This window comes from Onychostoma macrolepis, chromosome 18 (assembly GCF_012432095.1).
Source record: "Onychostoma macrolepis isolate SWU-2019 chromosome 18, ASM1243209v1, whole genome shotgun sequence".
NCBI classification, from domain to species: Eukaryota; Metazoa; Chordata; class Actinopteri; order Cypriniformes; family Cyprinidae; genus Onychostoma; species Onychostoma macrolepis.
In genome coordinates this window covers 12,888,916-12,908,203 of record NC_081172.1, presented here as the reverse complement: position 1 = coordinate 12,908,203, position 19,288 = coordinate 12,888,916, and the positions used below count along the sequence as shown (strand labels likewise).

At 36.5% G+C, this 19,288-nt stretch overlaps 2 protein-coding genes across 7 annotated transcripts in view; one reads left to right on the top strand and one right to left on the bottom strand.

Moving 5' to 3' along the window:
- Positions 1–766: 766 nt before the first annotated feature.
- On the top strand, positions 767–9,440 carry slc38a8a (solute carrier family 38 member 8a). Of its 5 annotated transcripts, none has more exons than XM_058750507.1 (12): positions 767–933; positions 2,497–2,668; positions 3,028–3,313; positions 3,536–3,734; positions 3,860–4,016; positions 4,878–5,003; positions 5,228–5,285; positions 5,774–5,888; positions 7,270–7,417; positions 7,501–7,700; positions 8,003–8,054; positions 8,146–9,440. In XM_058750507.1, the coding sequence occupies exons 2-12, from the start codon at positions 2,655–2,657 to the stop codon at positions 8,246–8,248; spliced, it is 1,458 nt and encodes a 485-aa protein (XP_058606490.1). In that variant the 5' UTR covers positions 767–933; positions 2,497–2,654; the 3' UTR covers positions 8,249–9,440. The 5 variants fall into 5 exon arrangements, with proteins under 5 accessions (XP_058606490.1, XP_058606494.1, XP_058606495.1 ...); XM_058750508.1 differs by having other exon boundaries at positions 773–934; positions 2,534–2,668; positions 4,899–5,003; positions 8,146–9,437; XM_058750511.1 differs by lacking the exon at positions 2,497–2,668 and having other exon boundaries at positions 769–933; positions 3,101–3,313.
- Positions 9,441–10,860: 1,420 nt separating this feature from the next.
- Positions 10,861–19,288, bottom strand: part of necab2 (N-terminal EF-hand calcium binding protein 2) — a 102,399-nt gene continuing 93,971 nt past the window's right edge. For both annotated transcript variants that reach the window (XM_058750590.1, XM_058750591.1), the window contains 4 exons: positions 17,010–17,122; positions 14,737–14,814; positions 13,427–13,518; positions 10,861–12,364 (listed from right to left, as the gene is read on the bottom strand). In XM_058750590.1, the coding sequence (XP_058606573.1) occupies positions 12,336–12,364; positions 13,427–13,518; positions 14,737–14,814; positions 17,010–17,122 (312 nt within the window). In that variant the 3' untranslated portion in view covers positions 10,861–12,335. The remainder of the gene's footprint in view (positions 12,365–13,426; positions 13,519–14,736; positions 14,815–17,009; positions 17,123–19,288) is intronic.

The window sequence follows — 19,288 nt, the reverse complement described above, 5'->3', positions numbered from 1 at the left end:
GCGACTGAATGCTACCCCAGATAGTCACGCAGTGTGAAAACAACAGCGATCCGACGAGTTTGAAAATCGTGCAGTGTGAACTCAGCATAAGTCTCCGGCAGGCGAGAATCTAACCGTAGCTGGCAGGAGTGTATTTTGCTATCTGGGATGTGGCTGTTGGTCCTAGCAGTACTTAAAACAACTTATTTAAATTCTGAATCGATTATAGCCTAGAAAGCGAGCAAATAGCGCTTTCATAAATAACGTTAATCACCAAAAAGCTGTCACTCACTTCAATTTATCACAATCCCACGATGTCCCATGATATGAAGCTCTTACAACTGCAAATAATCTTATTTAGTTTAGAGTGAATTCTGACAGTCTCACGCTGAATGCGCGAGAGGTGGCAGTCCAATCTATTTATACATTTATTAATATTTGAATATATTATTATATCTTATTATATTAACCATTTGCACACGAGCATTATCCGACTCGCTCCTCCCGACCGCAGACGCAGCTTTACACGCCACTTTTTCATGTTTTTCAGTCAATTTCTTGACACTTCCCCCCTTACGAACAACACAATTTCTTACACGATGAAAGCTCCTTGTGGTTTCTCGGTTTGGCCAATTTAAGCGTCCTTAAACAACGCAAAACAAGAATTTTGAGTTTCTGCTACTGATTCATATAAAAATCACTTACTGCCCTCCAGCTGCATTTCGCGTGTCATCAGAATCACGTGATTGCAAACAACCTATTCTCTTAATGAGTAATGTGGGTGTGTTTTTGGGCATAACGTGCAATAAACCAGAGTCTCATCTCCCATTCCCTTTAAGAGCAAGTTACGCTCGTGCCACGGCGGATTCGCTATTTAAACGGCGGAATTTTAAAGCGCACAGACTGAACGCGTCTCCAGAGAGCAAACGGATCTGCTCACGTGCAAGCAAATAGGTAAGTTAATTCTGATACACGCAATGACTATCCATTATGACATGTCTATTTTCAGTTACTCAAAATAGCAATGGGCCAACAATGCGCCTGCCCTGAACACACCTCTTTTTTTAGACCAGCAGGCCCATGGGAGCACAAATGGGGGCAAATGCATTTGCTATTTAAACAACGCGGTACAGGACGAGAAAATGAGAACCGCGTCGGGCTGAAGCTAGCAAAAACACTTGCGCCGCGCCTTGCGCCCCATGATAGGGCCCAATGTCTCTATTTTAACATGAAATACTGCCATAATTGAAAAGTAATATCAAAATCTTAAAAAAAATGTTTTGTATTATTTTCAATTGGAAAATATTGATCATAATTAGGCCTATTGCCTAAATATTAATTAGTATCATGAAATTCTCACAAAATAAAAAATATTTTGGAACAAAAATATATTACATTGATTTTACTGAAAATAAAAAAAGTTAGATTTCGGGTGTTCGGTCAGTTTTGACCGCGAACAACACAAGTGTGACCCCCAAAATGAACAATACCAGAGGGTTAAGAATGTAATGTTACCTTTTAAAAACTAATTGCAAACGTTTATGCAAAGTGTAAACTATTAAATATAATCAACAAAAAAATGCAAAATACTGTACCACTAAACAAGTGTTTTGAGGTCTTAGCTAAACAGACCAATTAGAGACAATTACTTATCATTCAGATTTTTTATTAAATCATTCTTTCATTTCGCTAATCAAACTTTAAAAAAAAAAAAAATTAAACACAAGGGGTCATTAATGATGTGTGCATTATAATGTGCAAATTCACACACAAAGTATCTTTAATTTGGCCAGAATTGCAGGTGCCTATATCCAAGAAGGTTTTTAATGGTTTTTATAATGAAATGCATCCGAAAAGTCTAAACTTACCATTATTACCCCCATGATACACAACCATTCAAAAGTTTATAAAAGTAAGATATAAAAAAAAAATACTTTTATGCAGCAAGTGACACTGAAGATTGAAGTAGGCTAATGTCTGCTGAAAATTCAGATTTGTCATCACAGGATATATCTGTAAACATTTATTAGGCTATCTTTTAATCATCATCATTGGGAATCATTGTTACTGCTGAAAGAACAAGAAATATAACAAATTGAATTTCCTGACATAAAAAGCATTCAATCCCACACAACCATAGCCTCCTTGTAATTGAATGCTGGTGTAGATGGGCGAAAGAAAAATGCCTCTTCCTCCTCATTCTAAATCAGATCAACACTGTCTGCCAAGCAGTCTTGTAGTTTCCTGATCTTTTGCTTCAGGCCAGTGTGAAATCGACTAATTCCATTAGAAGTGATAGAGGCTTGGAAGTCTCTCTAAATCTCGGTCCTGATCCATTTTTAATGGGAAGAATAGCCTGTGAAAATGTCACCAGTCCCTTTCAGGTGACGAAACGTGATAGAGGTTAATGACATGAAGAACATGGGAACTAACCCTGACCAGTTATCTGTGCTTAAGTGGATTTCCCAAATCTTGTCATAAAGGAGGTCACATGTTCCACTTGTCCCTCATATCTAGAAAGTTCCCAGCCTTGCTTGTGACTTTCTCTGCCAAGACTTGGGCTCCAGAGGAGTGACAGTGAGCCTGTAGCACCAGTGCCAAACCCCCACCCCTGGAACACATTTTTCATCTTTCCACAATACTTTGTGTCATAATTTGCCTTTTGATGTCTTCTGATGTACTATTTGATGTAAGTAATGAGGGGGAAACGAAATGTTGGATATTTCAAAATATTTAGTGGGAACATTGAGTGAATTGAATAGCTCTTTCCCTTATAGGGAAAAAAACGGCTAAAACCAGCTTAAGCTGGTCTTGCACTCAAGCTAGTCTTGTTTAGTATTTTCTTTTATTTATTTTGAATCGTTGCTTGTTAACCTACCTAAAGCCTACAGTTAGGATTATGAACATTATCAGTAGAATATGTTTAATCTGTTCGTAGTTAACAAATGGTGTCGTTGTAAATTGCCGTACGCTACTGCTCGAACCCAAATGCTTTTCATTAAATTACTGACGAATCAAATTGGTTTGTTTCTCCAAATCGTGGAACAGCATTTGTTTGATTGGCCTGAAACGCCAAACTCCCACCCCTCATTCACCTGACCTAGAGTTTGAGCTCTTTCAGAGAGAGATCCAAACAGGGACGAACATGGAGGAGCTGGCTCAAGAAAGCATCAGCCTTTTAACAAAGCCCTCTCTGGACACAAACGGACCAAAGTTGGGCTCGTTAGGAGCGGTTTTCATCATGCTGAAGTCTGCGCTGGGTGCAGGGCTTCTCATCTTTCCCTGGACGTTTGAGAAAGCTGGAGGAATTCACTCTGCTGTCACTGTAGAAATGGCAAGTAACTCTTTGCTACAAATTAAACGCTGATTGTTTAAATATTTTATAGCTTGGTTAACCTGGTTTCTTCACTGTGGCTTCTACCATATCGATCTTGTGCACACTAAAAGAATTATCTTTCCAATGATCATTTGAGAGAACTATTTGCTCCATGTATGCACTCTATAATGTCTGAATAACACATTTCCACTTATTTTAATTATGTTCTGTCTTGCATAGATTTCTCTTGTGTTCCTGATCAGTGGACTTATCATCCTGGGCTATTCGTCTTCAGTCAGTGGACAAAACACCTATCAGGCTGTGGTCAGAGATGTGTGCGGTCCTGCCATAGGCAACCTCTGTGAGATATGTTATGTCTTCAACCTCTTCTTCATATCTGTTGCTTTTCTGGTCATAGTGGCCGACCAGCTTCAGAAATGTAAGCTATGTAAAGCCGGTAATGGGACTTTTTTTATTATTACTAATTGCTCATATTGTGTCTTTGTAAGCAGTCATTATCCATTATGATCCTCACATTGATCCATCTCCATTCATTTCTCCCAGTGTGTGTCTCTATATATGAGTTAATCACAGGATTGCCAGAATCAGAGATGCCGTACAACTGGTACACAGACCAGAGATTTGCCCTGTTTCTTCTGTCTCTCTTCTTCATTTTCCCTCTCTCTGTCCCAAAGGAGATCAGCATACAGAAGTATACCAGGTGAGAAACTGTATTCTATCAGTTTTTTGCTTATTTTTCTTGACTATATCGTTGAGAACAGTGTTGTTATTGTTAACTAAAACTAAAACATTGAATCATTTTCGGTCATTACAATAAAGCTGAAAAAAAAATATAAATACTACATGAAAATCTTAATGAGGAAATAAGTGAAATAAGTTTAGATATTAAAGTTACTAAAACTGAAATAAAAATAAATTAAAGCTAAAAAAAAAAATGAATAAAAATGACAAAAGCCCATAACGGTTACTAAAATTTAAAATGAATTAAAAATATATAAAAATAAAAGCTAATTTAAAATATTAATAATTACTGTAATAGTATATAAATAATACATAAATAACCCTGGTTAAGTTAAGATGGCAAAGCAGGTTTGTTTAGGAAGGTTGTGTTTTCCAGGCCTTATTTTTCTACTTGCAGTATGTTCTGCTCAAGATGCATTTCATCGGCTAGGCAATGGCACAGTGATGTCTCATTTGTGAGCAAATGATTTTAAATAGGTTCTTTTTAGTGAATTGTGTGCAACAGTTCACAAATTATTCTTTTGGGACTTGTCAAAATGGTTGGATTTGATTGGTCAAAACTGTGGGAAGCCTGTTTAGGTGGAAAGAGTTGCAGAGTGAGTGAGTAAAAAGACTGTGATTGTGCTTTCATGAATTTTATGAAGCGCTGTTATTGCTTCTGTTTTTCATTAGGACTTTTATGGTCAATTGCCATGGCAGTGCACAGCATTTTGAATAGCTTTAAAATGACTCTCCTCTGACTAATAAGCAAAGCTTTCTTCCCCACACATCATCAAGATAATTTGTTTAATGTCAGCAGCATTTATTTTGTCATCAATAGTCTTTATTTATTTTTGCTCAGTGTTCTAGGAACTTTTGCCGCCACGTATCTCACTGTTGCCATCATTGTGAAATACCACATGAGGCCCGTCCATGAGATCAGTCTGTCGCCTCTTTACAGCAGTGGGTGAGTGTGGAGTGATAGAGCTTTCAAATTTAGTTGCAAATTGTATAAAGGTTCCCAGCATCTTCATAACCATCTTTTTTCCTCTTTCCGTGCCTAAACAAAACTTACTTTCATGCTGAAAGAATGTAGTTGAATGTAATTGGCTCATTTAACTGAAAACAAAAGGTCACATAACTTTTATCTGTGAAGCCACCTGCTTAACTATCATTTTTATTATTATTTAGAGTAAGATCATGGGATTCGATGTTCAGCGTCATCCCGACTATTTGCTTTGGCTTTCAGGTGAGTTTTCATGCTTTTATTCAACATACTGCCATTTCGCATTTGAGGAAAAAGAGAGATTCTTTCACTGAATATCATTACTCCGGTCCACAAATGAGGGGAAGCCAAATTGGTTTTGCTCTCACTTTAATATTTAAGGTCAGGTCAGATGCAAAGCGTTGAAAAATGGTGGATCTTTGAGGTGGGTTTTATTTGTTAATGCCGGGGGATTGTCAAAAATGTAATAAAAGTCCACGGGCATAGCAGAAGAGCGCTGAATTACTCTGCGTCTGCTGCCCGAGGCTGATTGATTACAAGGTGGGAATGGAGAGAAGAGGGAAATGGAGATATGAAAAGAGCTGTGCAGCAAGGGAATCGGTGAGAAATGGGCTAGTGCAGAAAGTTAGTTATTACAGGACAAGCTTTTTTTTTTTTGGTGTAGGCAAAGTGCGCTGGAGGTCAGATGTTTGAACACAGCTGTGCTTGTGCTTAAACTGTGTCTGTTTTAGTGCCACGAGGCCTGCGTTGCTGTCTATAGTAGTATGGAGAACAGGAAGTTGTCCCACTGGGTCTTCATCTCTGTGGTGTCCATGTTCATCTGCCTCATCATCTACTCTCTCACTGGTCAGTAATTACAGTATAATTACCGAAACTTCATATGGAATCATGCTTCATGTACGTTGTAAAATTTTGCATTCACAACAATTTTCTTAAACCACTTTTAACAACCATTTTAATTTGTGTGTGTATGTATGTGTGTGTGTATATATATATATATATATATGTGTAAATCTTTTTTTGGAGTAAGGATGCCTTAATTACGCATTTATTAAAAAATAGCAGCACAACTGTTTTTAACATTAATAATAAGAGGAATTTTTTCTTGAGCAACAAATCGGCATATTAGAATATCTGAAGAATCATGTGACGCAGAACACTGGAATAATGGCTGCTTTTCCATCACATGAATAAATGACATTTTAAAATGAAGTAAAATTAAAAATAGATTTTTAAAAATTATTATAATATTTCACAATATTGCTGTTTTTACTATATTTTTGATCAATTAATTGCAGATGAGCATTATAGCTTTCAAATACATGAAATCTTGCCAACAGCAAACCTCTGAACAATAGTTTTTATACACACACATTTGAATCCTCTTTAAAGTAACTGAACTCAAGAGGACTCAAGTGAATTTATTGGATAGAAAAAAAGTTCTCCTTGTGTTCACATTGTCTCTGGCCCTGTAAGTGGACTTGAATCTCATAATCTTAAGCTATTTCACTAGCTATATATAACTATATTTCTGACAGTTCTAATATCTGATGATTTACTGAACTGGTTGCTGTGCCAGATTGGGTTTTATTTATATTGACATCAGTCCTCTTAGCTTATACTAGATCACTTTTTTTGTAAAGGTGGTTGGTAACACTCTATTTTGATAGTCCACTTTAAACATTTTACGAACTATAAGTAACTACATGTCAAAAGCAGTCCATAGAGTATTAGTATGCTTAATATCTGCTAACACTTTATTTGATGCTCCCCAACACACATTCTCCTGACTATAAGTAACTGCAAGTACGTGTCAACTTCTACTAACCCTAACAGTCTACTAATACTCTAATGAGAGTTAGTTGACAAGTAGTTACAAACTAAAAAGAGTTAGTTGACATGTAGCTGCACTAAGTTACTTGTAGTTAGTGGACCGTCAAAATAAAATGTGACCTATTTGTTTACTACACTCTCAGAAATAAAGGTACAAAAGCTGTCACTGGGGCGGTACCTTTTCAAAAGCTACACTTTTGTACCTATTAGGTTCAAATATGTACACTTTAAGTACTAAAATGTACCTTTAAGGCACCAAAATGGACCCTTTACGTACAAACATGTACCTTTTGAAAAGGTACCGCCGCAGTGACCGCTTTTGTACCTTTTATTTCTGAGAGTGTAAAGAGCGTATCGTTGAACAGATGAGCTGTTAACAAGGACTATTTTGTAGGAGTCTTTGGGTATCTGACGTTTGGGAAGAACGTAACTCCTGATATTCTGATGTCGTACAGTGGGGGTGATGTGACCATGATCATTGCCAGGCTGCTGTTTGGAATCTCAATCATCACCATCTACCCCATCATTGTCTTGCTTGGAAGGTTTGCAGCAAACTGTGTCTTATGGCTATTAGGAGAATAGTTTCTGGTACATGCAGTATATTGATTAATTGACACGTCTGTAGATCTGTGATTCAGGATCCGCTGCTGCGGCGACGACACAAACACACAGCAGTGACAGGATCTTACGAGAGCCGGACCCGTGTTGCCTTGACCACAGCCTGGGTCACAATCACTCTTCTCATCGCAGTGTTTGTTCCAGACATTAGCAAAGTGATCGGCGTTGTCGGAGGAGTCAGTGCTTTCTTCATCTTTATATTTCCAGGTAATTGTGTGTCTTCTGTTGATATATTTTACAAGGCCACATGATGCGTGTTGAAATTAATACTTGGTTCATGTCTATGTCACAATTTATGAACTGAAAAATGAATACTGACATTTGATTGTGTATTTTTATATTTGCATTCTGATTTCTAAAAAGCTAATTCTCATTATATGACCAATGTAAATAAGAATAATGGTTTCAGGTCTGTGCATTTTCACATAATGTTAATCTTTTGTTGAAAAGCTTCTTTGTAGCATGATGTGTATATTTATATAATTTTGTGTTTTTATTGGACTTTTAAGGACTTTGCCTAATATTTGTGGTGCAGTCAGAGTCAATTTCTCTTACAATGAGGTGAGTGAAGTGGGGTATAAATATTGTGAATTCATGCATATTCTATTAGGCTACGTGTACACTAACTTTGTTTTTGTGCATTTTCCTCCAGATATCTTCTGATCACATGGGGAATGATCACACTTTTCTGTGGTACCTGTATTTTTGGCCAGAGCACTTCTATTGCGATCATGCAACTCCTAAGTGAAATTTAACACCATGCTTTTATGTGTATTTTGCATGTATGGACAAATTCCTTAAAAATGGAGATTGTTGTACAAATGTACAACCACCTTTGTGTGAAATACCTCAGACAAACATGTCATGTAAATCTGAATTATTTATATATTGTCATGCAATGTTCTGCAATTATAATGGCCAATTTCATGTTGGGATAGATGTGAGTTTTGTTCAGGGTTCCCACGCTTCTTGAAAGTACTTAAATATCAGACACATGGATTCAAGGCCTGGAAAGTAACTTGAAAACAAATATAGGTTCTTGAAAGTGCTGGAAATAAATGTGAAATTTTGTTTAGTAGAATGGTGCCATTTCAAAAATATTTAGGAGCACCAGTGCAAATGACCCAATCAGCATATTTGTGTTTGCGCTGAGGGGCGCTTCAAAGGTTTCTAACGTAGCTACTTACAACGTGTTTTTGCAGCGGTGAGTAGACATAGGCCTATCTGTTGATTCCTTGATCACAATGTTAATCAGAATCCACTCACTGCTCAAAACGCCGTTTTGTTCAGTGCAGACTGAGTTCTGCAAGCTCACAAATCCTCTCATAACAAACAAAGTGTAGACAGGGTGTAAATAAGAGATTCACTGTGCAGTGTAGAGAGCTGAGTTGATTATAATGGATTATAATTGTGAGATCGCCGTGAAGGAAGGAGACTGACAGCTTTTAATGATTGGGCTAAGGGAGTTTGCAAATGATATTTATTTAATACAACAGTTCGTTAAACAAGAAATTAATATTAAGTGACTTGCATTGTCTGAATGCTATTGCCTGATTTCGCTCCATTTCGTTAACGAAAATAGTTTCAATCAAAGTAACAGCTGAGCCGCTGCGCATCTCCATTCAAACACAGAGTTGTTTTGTTTATGTATGATTGGGAGTTTTTAAATGGATCTGATTCAATTACCCATTCATAAAGACAGTCACTTGCTTCGTTCCTGAATGAATCAGCCGTTCGAACGAATCAATTGAATGAATGATTCAGTGGTAAAAATCAGTGACTTGTCGCCACCTACTGGCAGTTTTACTTTCATTTTAAAGTATCTTTTCTGTTATTTAAATCATTTAATATTTCTATATTCAAATTCGTATATTTAAAACATAACCTCAACATGAAGTTATGAATTTAATTGCACTCATGCGACCGCTGAGCCTCATTAAACCATCTGAAAATACACCTTGATTGGTAACTTGTTCTTATTCCACATGTTTTTATTCTGTTGTTTTAATTAGAAATTTAAAAAAAGCTTATAAATATCATTTTTTTGAATTTGACAAAACATGACATACTTTTAATAAAGTTAGAAAAATGCCATTACAAAGGTAAAAACAAAATTCCCTGTAAATCACTTTAAGGAGTCAAATATCATCTCGTAATGCAAAGGCTAATATTTGATCAGAATTTTTGATTATTGATTGGAAGGTGCTCCTGAGATTTTTGACTGTGCTCCTAAGAAAAGTAAGCACAGAGCCCTGTTTAAACCACTTTTTTTATTAATTTAAAAATTGAGAAATTCTTTCAAATTTGGATGCAAGAATATATATTTTCATCAATATTTGAGAAATTAAAAATTCCTTCGAACACGACTGCTCAAAAAGGTCTAAATTTATGAAACCTACACATTCAAAACCTCCTTTTTTATTTTTAATGTTAAGTTTAAGTGAAATGTTAAGTACTGTAAGAGGTCTTTCATGATGCTACATATGCTGGGGTGTGAATTTGATAGGTGCTTGATATAAAATGAATTGTGCTTTTAAAAAGTCCTTGAATCTGGTGTTCATGAAAGAGTGGGAACCCCGTCTGTTATAAAAGGGCTAGTTCACCCAAAAATGAAAATGATGTAATTTACTCACCCTCATGTCATTCGAAACCCATAAGACCTTCGTTCATCTTCAGAACACAAATTAAATTTTTGATGATATACAAGAGACAGCAACTGACACCTTCAAGACCCAGAAACATAGTAAAGGCATCATTAAAATAGTCCATGTGACATCAGTTGTTCAACTATATTGTTATGAAGCTATGATAATACTTTTTGTGCGCAAAGAAAACAAAAATAACTTTATTCAACAATTTCTTCTCTTCCGTGTCAGTCTTCAATGCGCGTTCATGAGAGTACCATGCACCACAAAAGTATCGTCGTAGCTTCATAAAATTAAGGTTGAACCACTGATGTCACATGGACTATTTTAACAATGTCCTTACTATGTTTCTGGGCCTTGAACGCGTCAGTTGCGTTGCTGTCAATGGAGGGTCTTGAAAGCTCTTGGATTTCATCAAAAATATCTTAATTTGTATTCTGAAGATGAACGAAGGTCTTACGGGTTTGGAACAACATGAGGGTGAGTAATTTTTATTTTTGGGTGAACTATGCCTTTATATTTAGACTATTCTTTAGATTTCATTGGAAACACTTTTGTACACCTAATCGAATTTGTAAATTAATAAATACATTTTTATATAAATTGTCTTTGAATAATTGAATGACAATGTAAAAATATTCATCTAAATTCATTTTGACACCCAATGACTGAAAGAAAATGCAATGACAGATACTTTTTCAGTACTTTATTGAATAGCAGCACTCTACATAATCTAGAATTTTAACAAATTTCAGACGAATATAATACTTTGCATCCCTGCAATAAATCTCTACACTCACTTATAAGAGAGAAAGCCAGTATACGGAAACATACATGGGTATAAGAAGTAGTATTTCATCAAACAATGCCATTAAAAGTGACTGCTCATATAGTAAGGTTTATTCATTTCGTATATATAGAGTTTTGTTTTTTTTTCCGTTCCTGGAGTAATATAAAAGAAAATAAGAAATGCACAAAATCCATTTAAAGTAGCATAGCTAAATTCTACGGCAAATAATTTACTTGACATTCATTTGTAACATGCACTCACTGTGAGGGATAAACAAACCAAACAGAAGGCAGGATTGGTGGGAAAGCAAACGGAAAGGAATGCTGCAGTTTGGGCCGTGTCGGTTTTGAGTTGTTTACACATTGAGCCAACCAGAAATTCACACAAATACAACAGCCTTTGAATTATCGATCAACAAATGTGAGATGTGAAAGTCTGACCTACTTTGAAAAATCCTTTTTGCTTGTCCTGAGAAATGACATAGTTTGATGCCAAATGTTCAATTATAGAGAAGCAATAAAACTGATGGAATAATAATTTAATGCCACTCTCTAAATCTACACACTCTTTCTAGATCCCTATATTATCTTTCAAAAATGATCAACATAAAATATTCAATTTAATTATGTTATTACTCAGGATATTCTCTCCTCTCTATCAGCGAATCTCATTTACATAAGCATTTCATCTATACTTCAGGTACATTGTGCTTTTGGACCAGATGTTTATTTGGTGTGTTGTAAATGTAGGCCCTTTGAATGGCAGAATGCATCATGCTCATGTTTTGACAAAAGTACCAGTCTCTCTACGTGGCTCAGTGTGTTACACAAATGTGTCATGAAGATACAATTCAAAGCACTTATAACACCAACCTATAGCTAGTATCAAACGACCATTACAGAAATGCTATTGTCCATGGACGGCTGTAGAAATACTTTGCTGCACAGTTTTTGTCTTCTCAGAAGTTGTACCACAGGGAACTGTTTGCAAAGCAGCGGATTCATGTTTGAATTGGGATGAAATATTAATCAGCCTCATTTAGTTAGAAGAGACTGTTTATGTAAGTTGATATTTCAAATGCGAATGTGAATCAACCAGGTGAGGTTCCCAAATGTTCTGGGGAGTTTTAATGTCGTTTCTGTATGTTGCAGTGGAGGGTGAAGAGGGAAACGGTACTGTGTCTGGCATCTGTAGCCGACACTACATTTGGCTCAATATCAAATGGATACTGTGTAAACAAGTAATTACAAAAGAGGAGGAGACAGAGTGGGGAGAGCGCAGAGAAAAAGGGGGGGTAGTTAAGATAGCAGGGACTGTGACAGAGGGGTAGGGAGGGAGGAAGAGGAGAAGAAGAGAAGGTTTTCAGGCATAAGGCGGGAATGTTCCACCCGCAGACCAGCTCGCTTCTCAGTCTCTGTTCAAGCTGCACCAGGCGGCTAGAAAGAGAGACAGAGTCAGTGTCATTAAAGAGAAACAAGAGTTTACAACAGATGTTTAATGCCTTACTTTCTGTTTTTAAGTTTATACAAATGTCAGCTGACGTTAGACAAATTGTTTCTGTTGTGGTTATGCAAAACGGCACCACAAGGCTGTTGATATCACTTCACATCTAAAGAGCGAATGAGATGAAGTGTTTTCATTATATTGTGGAGTATGGGAATGTGTGATGGAGAATCTAAGCAAGTCTTTTACTAAAAAAAAGAAAAAAAATCAGACGTTTTGCTCGTATTGTAATAGGCCACGCCAGATGAAATACATAAAAAAAAGTAATTATTAATATAGATTATTGCAACTGAGCTATTGAGATTAATTGCAATATTAATTTATCTTAATTTAATAATAAAAGTATCTGCAATATGTGATAATTTGAAAAATTGTTATAGTTTTAAATAACTTCTTTAAAATGTTATATATTAAATATACAATTATGAATAATATTTAAAAAAAAACATATATTCCATTTTTTGGTACCATACAGCCCACTCCTATGTTTTAATTAGACACACACACACACACACACACACACACACACACACATATAAATATATATATATATATATATACACACTTAAATTGATATTGACTTATAACGTATATAAGATTTGCATCAATTTAATATTTTGAGCAGTTTATATATATATATATATATATAAAAATAAAAATTCTAAAATATTGAATTTCACTCACTCTCTCTCTATATATATTTATATTTACAACTATGCAGGATAATTACATTGTATATTTGTATATTTTACAGACATACAGCTGAAATAAGAATGAGAGAGTTTGAACTTCAAAAGGCTTTAATGAACAGAATGTCAGAGGACGAGCAAGCTGAAAATGAGAGTAATCCTGCAGGGCAGGTAGGAATACATAATGGCTGTGAAATGTAAGGACATCACCCCACAGACTACACAAGACACAGAAAAGTAGCATCAAAGGCTGGTTTGGCACCAATGCCCAAAGCAGCCCCTACGGCTGGCAGCAGTGGAACGCACCAGGCACAGCGACAGCGGACACAGCCTCGGGCTGGCACAGAGTATCCACTTTCACATGCTGGAAAGCCTTGCAAGCTGCAGTCTGAAGGTGCCTGAGAGAGAAGCAGAGAAGGTTAGAAAAGGAGCAAAACAAATCAGCCCTCTGTCTTCAGATGCACAGTCACAGCAATAATATATTGTTAATGTATCAGATTTTTATACAAGTGGATTTTGAATATAACCAAAAAAACAAAACAAAAAAAAACACCCATGTGTTTGTGTGGTCACATTCATTTTCAGCAAGATTTTTAGGATAGAAAATCCAATTAGTGTGGAGATATGTGAACACAGAAGTAACTTTTTCAAACTAAGCAGCTTCCTGTTGGTCAGTGTGGTGAATTTGCGTGACCAACTTGAACACAAGCAAAATCTGCAAGATAAACTTTTTTTTTGTCCTTCATGCAAAACACTTAATCGCACAGATTCCGCCTGTGAAATTCTGCCAAGAAACAGTTCACGAGTTCACACTTACATATAATTAGCTGGAGTATAGTAATGCGTATTTGGCGTGTTGTCCGGGGAAAGGCACCGAGCTCGGGAATGGCCCGAACTCAGAGTACCCCCCGTATAAGTGAAGTAGGAACTCAAGTTTGGAGAAGGGCTGATTAAACCATCAAAGCATAGAGGTATGTCAGCTGTATTTATACCTATGGTGTTGATTAACTTGAGTACGCTCCTCTTGTGTTAATTAGGCTAAGTATCTGACTCACTCCTCCCAAACTTTGTTAATAAAACATCATTAAATGTGACTGCACCTTAAATTTGGTGAGTTCAAGTTCATTTGCCAATATGTTAGGTCAAGATTTGAATCTGGCTCCCTATACATGCCAATTGAAACTATATATAAAACGCATTTTGTGCTTGAACGAAAATGAACTGAACTTCAAAGTAAAAATTTATTTTCATATTTTTTCTTAAGATAATTCAGGTGCTAATAGCAATCAAGATGAGCAGAGTTTAGAGAAATAAACCCTGAGTCATGGTTGTGGCTACGGCCGGAAGGGACGCAAAATCTCGCCGCATGGACAGAAAGAAAGTGAAAGAAAACATAAAATAAATTAAATGGACAGAAAAGAAGACAACCAGCAAACTAATCAGCCTAAGCTGTGGCAAAGTCCTGTGAACCAAAATCTTGCCGGATGGACAGGAAAAAATGAAACGGACAGTGAAGACAACAACTAGTGAACTAGATTTTGCAAGACTAGTGTCACTCCTGGCCGTAGCTGTATCCCTTCTAGCCACAACACATGAGGAAAGGTGTATTACTGTACCTCTTCCATTCCTCCTCTCCGTCCCAGAACTCATACACCACAAAGGAAAGACCGTCAGGCAACCGCACAGCCGTCACACTGGACAGAGATGAACAAAAGTGAAAAAACACTCTTTCAAAATTGTCAAGACCAATGATTCAGCAGGCTGATGGAAAACACTGTAAATCTTACAGAAAAAAAAAATCTATTTAAAAATCAGAAAATGTAAACAGAACAATAATTATCCAATGTACTGTAGGATACTCCACTTGATGGCAGTACCTCCTCACAATTCCTGCTCTGCTTTTTTATTGCCTAAAGGGCTGCAGCTGTAGCAATGATTAGCATTAGCTCAATAAATCAACAGAAGTCTAAACATCAGCCAGTTCAGACAGTCCCCACACACTCCTCAAACTTTCATTAGAGGCAGCAAAACTGCAGCTAGTAGTTTTTGGTGCTTTCTGGATGGGGAAATGATTCAAGTTTAACTCAATCTCAGGTCGCCTACATGTTAGAGAACCTGCCAGGTCATGTCTCCAGCAGCTGTAGCTGCTTAAAGTCAATGTTAATTGTTTTTGCTATCCATTTTACATCTGTAATTTGATGTATTTAAGAAAGAAGCAAGATATTCAATAAGAACAAATACAGGACAAGAATTATTTGGATGGTGAAAAGTGGGTGTTACATACCAGAATGCAAACTAAATGTGAGCTGTTTGACTTTAATTAACATTATCCTGCATGGTGTTACCCTTGCTCCAAAGTATCTTTCACAGAATGTGCGTTAAGACAGTAAATAGGTTCAATTTTGGTTTCATTTTGACTTTAGTAACTTTACAGGTGTGTTTTTGTTGTATTGCAAGCCAGTCAGTGGCTTGGTGTTATTGAGTTATAGAGTTTATTTAAATTAAATGAGTGGTTATAAAAAATGAAACGGAATTTCAATCACTGTTCAACTGACTTCAGCATCCTCAAAAAAAGAAAACTTTACATATTTCACAAACAGAACATAATAATAGAGTAATAGAGAGGAGGAAAGTTGAAAGAAAGAAGGCAGATAAAAGGCTACAGAGATGACAGTTCAGCAGCAATTGGGTCTTTGCAGTAGCTTGCAGATGTTCTCATTGATCAATTATTCACTAGTCTGATGTGAATCATGACGGCAGTACAAAATGCTGCCACACAAAGCCCTCTCTCAGAGAACCGACTCAGGGAGCTTCCTTGAGAAACACTACAAAGGGCCTATTTTATACTCACTGCTCTTACATTAATATTTCATCCTGTGGGGCTGAAAACATGCTCTCAGTCATGGCCTGACCAAAAATTTCAAAATGAAGTAACTACCGTTTAAAAGTTTGGGGTCAGTAAGACTTGTTTTAATGTTTTTGAAAAAGGTCTGTGATGGCAAAGCTGATTTTGTGCTCAATTAACATTTCTGTTAATCATTGTTGAAAACATTTGTGCTGCTAAATGTTTTTTGTGGAGACTGAAACATTTTCCCCCTTGGATTCTCAGGATTCAGTGTATAAGCCTTTACTGGCACCTTTGATCAGTTTATTACATACTTGCTGAAAAATTAAAGTATTCATTTCTTAAAAATAAAACAAAACAAATCTTACTTGAATGGTAGCTTATCTAGGTTTAACCAGGGAACACAACTGGATAACCTACTGATTTTAAAACATTTCAGGGCTACTTTTTGATCTTTTAGGGCTTTGTAAACACTTTGTATTAATACTGCAGAAAAAAACAGCAATTGTTTAGCCAGTTTCATCATTAATTCATGAACTAGAATAACAACACTCCCCTCTGCCATCTTTATATACACGAGGCAAAACGATACAGTCATATTTCAACACATCAGGGATAAATACACAATGTTGAGACACATGCATTTATGAGAGATGCACAGGTTCATTCTCTAAGAAATGCATAGCGGTATAGTTTTTGCTACCCTGCAACAGACATTTTGACATATGAAATATTTTTTTCTCTCTTTTGAACTCTTTATTTTTATTGTGAAGCACTTTGGATCACCTACGGTTGTGTTAAACTTGTGCTCTGTAAATAAAATTTGCCTTGCCATATATACAGTAGAACATATCCATTTACACCAGCAGACTGAAAACTAAAAACACTTCAGTCTGACAACACAAAAAAGCACAGAATACTTTTGTACCATCATACTGACTTGCATGGTTGAATTTAATATGATGCATTGAGACTTAAGGAGGGCATGAGAAAAAATACTCACTAGAAGGTCAAGCTTAAGACAAACACATGAACTCAACTCACTGGAAACAGTCTCTCTGTGCAGACACATTCTTCAGATATTGTTTCAGGGCCTCGCAGAAGTCTCCCAGCTGCTTCTGGGAAACTTTCATCTCCTGGCGGATCAGGTAGAGAGACTGAAGAAAGAGAGAGTGATAGAGACAGAGACAAAGCGGCAGATTAGTTTCCAACAGTCTGAATACATAATGAAAACTGTGAGTCTGTGGGGATAAAGTTTATGGACACTTTGAATATTATTAACACTTGTCTTGATGTTAGTATTCACTTAATAGACTCTTTAGTCAAAATAAATAAATAAAACCAGACATGTTTAGAGACTCAAATCATAGCACAAGGGTTCAAGAAATCATAAGTTATCAACACTTAAGTCTAACCCTGTTTAATAAAAGCAAGGAAAAACTGCCTTAAAAGCTTTGACACTCATTTAATAAGAGTCATGGTCTATATCGCAGCTGAAGGGTTATGCAAGATCTACATATGGTTATTCCTTTAGGAGAATGAGGAATAAATATAATACATACCAGGCTGTAAAATCAATACAGCTACTCTTTTGGATTGTCGCCTAAGTAACTAATTAATTCCCAGTGTAATCTAAATTATGTAGAATTGTGGGAGTGTGGTTGGCTACAAAATAAAGTACAGTACTGGCTTTAAAACTGGCCTTTGCAACAAACAGTGATTAAAAAAAAAGAAAAACCATAACATTTCCAGAAGGATCAAGAACTTAACGGAAATGAAACTGAACCGCTTCTGACTTGTCTATTTTATATAATTGCACCTCTCGTGTAACATGTCACTCAGGCCTCCCACTTCTTTCTAAATTGGTGCTGTCATCTTTAACCAATTTTATTAAGTCTGAGAGATTTGATTAAATAACTGATATTACCCTGCAACAGGCTAAGAAATGATAGCTTTAAATGTAATAATTGCTTGGCAGACTATTTCCACACTGCAGAGCACCCTGAGGAGCCTGACGCACTGATTAACATCTGGATTTAAATGCTGAAATGAAAATCATAAAAGTTTAAGATGCCTATATGCAAGTCATTTCAACCTAAAGTAATATCCTCTGAAGTGTTTATAATACACCACAGTTCAAACGTTATTTAAAATGTTTAAATGTTTTTACTGTATTTTTGATCAAATATATGCAGCCTTGGTGAGTGTCCCCAAACTTTTAAACAGTAAGTGTATATTATCCTATAAGCAGGCCCACTGCACTTTGCAGAATTTTTTAGATTTTCCCTAAAGGAAAAGTCTTCAGATTCTGTCTGGGTTTGCCTTTCATATGCCATATTACAACCAAACAACTTCACCGCAACACAAATCATTACTTTACAGCCATTAAATAGTGAAGAAAGGGTATGTTTTTGTAGAAACCAGGGTGTATTTTTAATGTAGTAGTGTATGCTATAATTAAGGTGTCACATCTTTAATAGAGCATGTGCTGTTCCCCAGCAGGTGGGAAAGATAAAACCCAAGCGAAAACCATTAGGCCCTTTGATATGACAGCCATCCCGTTCCCCGAAGGCGAGGGCAATAAAAGAGCAGAAGCCTGGTAATAAACCCTGAACTTAATCAAGAGCACTATGCCACCCAACACCAGCCAGAATGCAATCAGAAACACTACATTACCCAACCTACACAAAACTCAATAAGTATCATTGGGTTTTCCCATTCTCCTCCACTGGAGGCCTGATCTGATGGGTACGTATGAACAATTAGAGGAACGCACGAGAATTCGGAATCCAATTTTCTTTGCATTTCGCCATGTGGCTGATCCAAACAAGCTGAAATGCGACCGATTGCACTAATGTCTTTCATTAGTCTTCAGTGTTTGTTTGAACAGCGAGGGGGCTTCATTCAGACTCAGTGCAGTGGAATAAAGTGATAAAACAAAGCTCTGTAGATGAAGCAAATGTGACCCATAGTGTAACTGTTAAGAGGCTTTGGGCTCAATGGGATATTGTATTATTAGAATCCTTAAATCTCTTGCTCTGATTGGAGCCTGTTATAATTTCCTTCAGCAATATTTCTTGGGTGTACTGCAATGTCTCTCATTTGGGCTTATGTGGAATTAGCCATCCCTGATGTGGTGAATGTGTTTTGTGTATGATTTGTATGCACGTGTGTGTGTGTGTGCTTCTCTTTAGCTCAGAAGGGAACCTAAACTAATGAACCCTAAAGACCCCCATGTGGAGTTGAACTGCTCCACTTCTGCATTATGCATCAGACTGTGAAACACACACACACACACACACACACACACACACACACACACA